Source organism: Aulostomus chinensis, chromosome 3, assembly GCF_037954235.1.
Source record: "Aulostomus chinensis isolate RoL2024-O1b breed Wild chromosome 3, RoL_Achi_v1.0, whole genome shotgun sequence".
Lineage (NCBI taxonomy): Eukaryota > Metazoa > Chordata > Actinopteri > Syngnathiformes > Aulostomidae > Aulostomus > Aulostomus chinensis.
This window is the reverse complement of record NC_141322.1, coordinates 8,776,398-8,782,852: the sequence shown is the minus strand read 5'-3', so window position 1 is coordinate 8,782,852 and position 6,455 is coordinate 8,776,398. Positions and strand designations below refer to the sequence as shown.

At 39.9% G+C, this 6,455-nt stretch overlaps 1 protein-coding gene across 1 annotated transcript; it reads right to left on the bottom strand.

The window, feature by feature from the left end:
* Positions 1 to 339: 339 nt before the first annotated feature.
* Positions 340 to 3,563, bottom strand: setmar (SET domain and mariner transposase fusion gene). The gene is made up of 2 exons (XM_086200602.1): positions 3,359 to 3,563; positions 340 to 1,222 (listed from the first exon to the last, which is right to left on the bottom strand). Exons 1-2 carry the CDS (start codon positions 3,476 to 3,478, stop codon positions 434 to 436), a joined length of 909 nt encoding a protein of 302 aa, XP_086056728.1. The 5' UTR covers positions 3,479 to 3,563; the 3' UTR covers positions 340 to 433.
* Between the last annotated feature and the right edge of the window lie 2,892 nt (positions 3,564 to 6,455).

Sequence of the window (6,455 nt, the reverse complement as noted above, 5' to 3'; positions counted from 1 at the left end):
ACAAACCGAATCATTTTTATGACTCAAACTACATATAGATCAGGGGTAAAGAAACCACGATTCCCAGTATCTCTGCATGTGCAAATGATCCTCCTGCCACACACAGATAAATGTGTGGTGTGAAAAGTGGGACTTCCATGTGCAAAGATGTCATCTAAATGACTGGAAATCCACTTGAACATGTAGAACAAGTATTTCTGACAGGCAGAGAGCTTATGACAAAAACCAGAACTGGCAACAAGTAAAATAAAACTAGTTTGAAGTGGGAAATAAGGGGACATCAGAGAGACTAAAGAGGAAGAAATGATGAAGGGCACAGGCATGAGTCATCAATTGTTCGATTGTGTTTATTACCTCTAATGAGCAAATAAAAGGAGATCAAACACTACAACTTAAATCTAAAATTAATAAACTGAATAGTTACAAATTTACATTACTTGATAACAGACAAGTCCAGAGGAAGGAACTGAGCACAATTTCTGGCACCACAGTGACAAACTTTCCTCTGGAGTGAATGTGTCCGACTTGCCTGTACGATAGCATCGCTCTTCAGCTCCACTGGTGATTTGTTTCTGTAACCTCCCGAATAGTCAAATGTTAGCTCCTCTTGGGAATTGATGTCCCTGCTGGCAAACAGTGCCAGCCTTGGAACCACTGAGTGCACCCGCACTGGCAACATGAACAGATTGGGCAGGCAGGAATGGTTGAGAAAACGGCCTATGTTTCCAACCTTACACGGGTCCACAAATGTCTCTGTTATGGAACCTCTACCTGCATGCTCCCTTATAGCAATGATGTAATTGTTGTCTGTGGACACCTGTGCGAGCTGCCTGCGTCTGGCTTCGGTGAGACTGATGACCTCTCCTGCATACTCACACACAAACATCCCACAAGGGATGCTTTGTAATGTCCGCACTCCCCAACCTCTGTTACTGGTGCTGTAGACCTCCAAACGGAGTCTTAGTCCTCTCTGCACCACCCGGTTAATGCAGCTGTCACTGCAGGAGCAAAACGCATTACATTCAAATATTGGGAGGCAGTAACTGTCCATTCTGCTGCTGGTCAGCAGGATTCCATTGCTGCTGTACATCCCTCCATGGGTCTGCAGGCAGGAGCAGCTCACAGCTGTCACACATGTTTCGGACAAGCACGAGCATCCTGGAAGTGTAACTTCTCTGGGGTCAACAGTGCAACCTGGACCCTGAACATTTTCTGGAGAGTACTGAAAAATGACAACAAAGAGTTTAGGAAATGAAAAATCATTGCACAACAGTTGAAAAGAAAAGGTTGGGAACACACTTGAGTATACAAGTGTAACATGCAGATAATTCTTGCAAATATATTTTTACTGGAGCAGAAAAAAATAACCGATTATACAATTAGTAGAATAGAAAATTCACTGACAATTATCACAGTAAAGGCTGCCATTATTTTATCAAATAATCTGACAATTATTTTCACGATTAATCAGTAGATCAGATAATTTATAAAATGTCGAGAATATCTGAAAAATCCCTATATACACAAGTCCATCAACAGAAAGCGTTTTTGCTTAAAAAAAACAGTCAAACTATCAAAAGAGTTGGCAATTGATTTACTTTCAATCTGCTTATCAATTTACTAATTGTTGCAGCTCAATTGCTTCAATATTTTCCAGCAAAATCCAGTGGAGGAAGCAGCAAACATCCATTGTGTCAGGAGTATATTTTGATGATAAATTGTTATCTGTCAATTATGAGATTGTGGTACAAGTAGAACCACCAACCGATGAGCAGTGGATACACACCATGGAAGAATTTCTGTGATAGAGAAAATTACATGTAAACTGAGGCTACAAGAGACACTATTCAAGGAAAATTTTGAAAAATGGAGTGATTATAGAAGACAAGACAAGGATACCACCATTGCCACTGAACAATAAGGACACTGATATAAAGATGAGAGCCAAACTATGTATGTATGATGAGCCCGGACGCTGTTATTGTCTTTAAAAAAGAATAAAAATAAGTTTAAAAAATGATCTGGAATCAAGAACATAATGTGCAGTTTATGGCAATGTATGCAATTTCTGACATCATTGTTTTCACATTTTTGGAAAATCTGAGTACTTTGATGTCTTCCATATAGGGAAAGTGTATAGTGTATAATGTTAAACAGGTATAAGGTGCACAAGAATACAATAAATACTACATGTCAACATGTTTTTTTAAATAAATAAACCCTCTGAAATCCATGACATCAATTCCTCTACCAAGTAAAAAAAAAATACCGTCTTACTTGACAATGCAAATGTTTTCATTATACATGTAACTGCTGGACACAAAATGTGTCCTACTTCTGTACAAAGTCTATTCAAACTTTTTCTGCACCTTACAGTTCCAAACTGTATCAGTGTATATTAAATTTTGATCCAGGATCAGCTTCCAATTTATAAGTGATGTTACAAATAATGCTTGTAGGACTGCCTCTTACAATCTGATTTTCACTGAGCACAAATTTGACACTGTAAACAATGAAAAACCTTCTAGAGTCAAACAAAGCACACTGAAGCTTCAACATCCAGCAGTGGGAACAAAAACAGGGAAGAGAAATATTTTGACAGAGGAAGCTTTTAAAAACCACAAAAACCTGTGAGAGCCTGGAGAGTGAAGTCTTTTTTTTCCCGTTTTCATTTAATTCCATGTGCTGTCGTCAGATGATGTACAGGTAACGTGATTATTTGCTGCCATCTAATGGTAAACTCGTGAATTGTATGTTAAAGACTTTATAACCACCAGATTTTAGCCACCCACTACAATATCCAAGCAATACTGGTGCAAGGCTTGCTGCAATTACCCTGAAATTGTTTCCTGAAATAATAAGTACATGGAAGACAAACATTGCTATACACAGTCAAGCAAACCATGTGTGATATATATATATATATATATATATATATATATATATATATATATATATATATATAATCATTTTCTTGTATTTAGTGGAGTGTCCTACGTGTAAGAATCATTTGCCATTTGCGCCAGTTTTACAGCTACCAAAACTTCCCCTGCCTTCCTCTCTCGTTCGTTTAATTGATTTTAAGTTCTAGTTTGAGTTATATGATTTAAAGAACTGTGGTTGAAACTGTAACGTATAAGAACAATAAATTATCGCTGAGTTTCATTAAAAAGTAACTCACAGTCACAATGACACTTTGCTCGTAGCTTAGACTGACTTAAGTACTAGCTTTAGTCCGTGGGTAAGAAGCTAATAGACGCTCATTTCTGGAGGTGAATACCTCAAGTTTTCGGGGGACAGTAGTCCAGCGTTCGTGACAACTATTACTATAAGTTACCATGCTGCTGTCTGGGTTTACCTGAAATACAGGAAATGTCTGTACCGCTGAATTAATTTCAAATGAAACAGAAACATCCTCCAGGCCACTGCTTAAGTCCACACCACAGCTGTCGCGTATGTTCACTGTTGCAGTTGCCATTGTTACCCTATCTATGCTAGCTCAGTATGTCCACAGCTATTAAGAGAGCTATCCCAACCGCTCTGGGTATGTCAACAAACGAGATAACGTCCGGTAAATCCATTACATACTAGCTCCCTCTAGCGTTCAGGAGTGCAACACAGCCATCTAAATCTGTATCGTGACCCAATCTCTTTCACCGAGGAAGCGAAGAGTGTAATTTCATATTTTAAATTATTCAAAGTGTTTGTTGCTGTGCTTTTTTACGAATTTACTAACAACTTCTCTTTTTTCATTCCAGAGCTCAAAAATCCCTACTTTGTTCATTACCATTGATAAGCTTGAGATAAGGAAAGGACTGTTTTTCTGCTACAGAAAAAATAAACATAAAGAGCTCAAATGTGCCAGTTTCCATGGTTACAGACTCTGTGCACCTGCTCAAGATTCTGACTCATCTCCCACTTACAGAGGCAGACTCTCTCTTTTACTCCCTAAATTGCAAGCTATTAAAAACCTTAATTGCAGTTCATTTTGCACCTTGTTTTCTTGATTTGACCCCTGTATGTTTTCTATCTTGTGGGTTCATAACACTCCAGAAAAACAAGAGAAACAGGTCATGATACAGCAATCTTCTGGTCTCAGACCTCAGGAAATTAATTCCAAAGTTAAGTGTATGTCCGCTTGTGAAAGGTGCAACACACAAACATGTTAATAATTGATCTTGTCATATCTTTTTTAACAACTCACAGAATGCCAGGAATACCTACCTTTTGTTTATTGTTGCATGAGGTTGCCAGATAAACAACGGCAACGATCGCTGTCAACTCATGCACTTCATAAATAATAAGGTTGCCAGATAAGGTCAGAAATGACCCCAATAGGGAAAAACAACGCATTCTAAACCCAACATGGTAACATAGCGGTTTCAGAGAGCCTTTTAGGAAGGTTCTGAGCCATTACAGACCCAACCATTTTTTGTGGGGTTACATATCACATCACAGAACAAGAATTAATACCCCGTTCAACCTCTCTATGGCACCTTTAAGCACAACATTGTTGTAACTATCATTACATTTTTGCACTGAGAATATAAAAAAGGACAGAGGTCCTCACTGCAGGGTTTTGCACATAGACACTGAACAGATCCATTGCTGCATATATATATATATATATATATATATATATATATATATATATATAGTAGGAACTTTTCAACAAGTCATCATTAATCAATCAGAAGGACCCAGAGTATATATTGCGCTGTTCAAAATCTGGAGAGGATACCTAGTTAGTTCAAAAGAATTTATTCAGATTAACAGAATAAGTCCATGTAAGACACAGACCATGTAAGACCATGTAAATCCTGTGGTTGATTTTAGTCTTCAGTTCATTCTCTCTGTAGCCCCCTGACTCTGTGGGTGATAGACAGTGCCATAAGCATGCTTCAACCCCAAGATTTCTTCCACTTTCCTCAGGTTGTCTGCTCTGAAATGTGTTCCATTATCTTATCCGATCACCTCAGGGAACCCGTATCTGGGGATCCACTCATTGATCAACCATTTCACAACTGTCTGACTGTCTTCCTTCTTTTCAGGGAACACTTCAGGCCATCCTGTGTACAGGTCAGTGATCACTAGTAAGTACTGATGACCTTTTACAGATGTTATCATGTCTGTGTAATCAATACAAATCTCTTCTCCGGGTCCCTTAGGGGAAGGTCTCATTCCCGGGAAGGGTTTCAACGTTGGTCTGACATTGTATTTATTGCAAATCTGACACTCTTTCACATAAACTTTGATGGAATCCGTCAATAATGGATGCCACCACCCTTGTAGGTATCTTCTCATCTGCTCTGTGCCTTCATGCAAAGGTCCATGTGCTTCTTCAAGCATGGATGACATGAGGGTTGCAGGTAAAACTGGTTTCCCTGTCATTTCCTGTCTGTACATTTTGTCTATACCTTTCCTGGCTCCTCTAGCCAACCACATTGACTTCTCCTCTGGTGCAGCTTTGTCTTGTAGCTCAATCAACTCAGTCACAGTCCATCTGGGTTTTAGGTCGGTCATGTTGGTCTCTGTTGTCATCATTTGGTATGTCGGGGAATACCCTGCTGCTTCCTTTGCAGCCATATCTGCAGCTTGATTTCCCTTAGCCACTATAGTTTTGTTTGTATCATGTCCCTTGCACTTCATGACTGCAACCGTTTCCGGGAGCACGAGTGCTTACTCTAATTCTCTCATCATGGTCTCATGTCTGATTGGTGTGCCTGTGGAGGTGCAATAGCCTCCTCTTCTCCATTCTGGGAGTTGCACATGTGTTGCGTTAACCGCATATGCTGATTCCGTGTACATGTTCACTCTCTGTCCCTTCCCTAACTTGCATGCCTCAGTGAGTCCCACAATTTCTGCCTTCTGTGCTAAGGGGCCATCTATCACTTGCCCTGTTGTTAGGGTTTCATAGGTTCCATCTGCAGATAGTTTCACTACCGCCCATGCTGCAGAGAGTGAACCATCATGTTTTCTAAAACAACATCCGTCAGAAAAAAAATGTGCATGTGGCGTCATGATTAGGTGTTGCCGTCAGGTCCTCTCTCATTTTCGAGTTTTGTATGGCTCTTGGGGCGCACTCGTGCGGTTCCCCTTCTGTCATGTGATCTGCCATATTTATCCCCTCGTGGGTGTAAGTCAAATTAGGTGCCAACAGAGCTTTCTCTATTCTGGACTGTCTTGTTCCTGTCAGGGTGAATGCCTCAGAGGATACCAACCCCACACCCCATGAGAGGTCAACATTGTACATGGGTGTCCTGCTATGAGATGTTCGCTTTTATGTAGTAATTTAGTCAATCCTTCTGCGTGTCTTACGCAAGGTGGTTGTTTGGTTTCGACTGTGTCTAATGCTACACTCAGATACTTTAACACTGCTCGCCTACCTCCCCCTGTTTTCTGGAAAAGAACACCATTCATGGTGTTGCCTTTTTCAGAAACATCAAGGTAAAAAA

Bases quoted from the DNA above. Each gene is read 5' to 3' on its own strand.
- setmar (XM_086200602.1), bottom strand. From the start codon at position 3,478: ATGGCAACTGCAACAGTGAACATACGCGACAGCTGTGGTGTGGACTTA. The intron at 1,223-3,358 runs GTAAACCCAGAC...GTCATTTTTCAG, and splicing joins AGACATTTCCTGTATTTCAG to TACTCTCCAGAAAATGTTCA.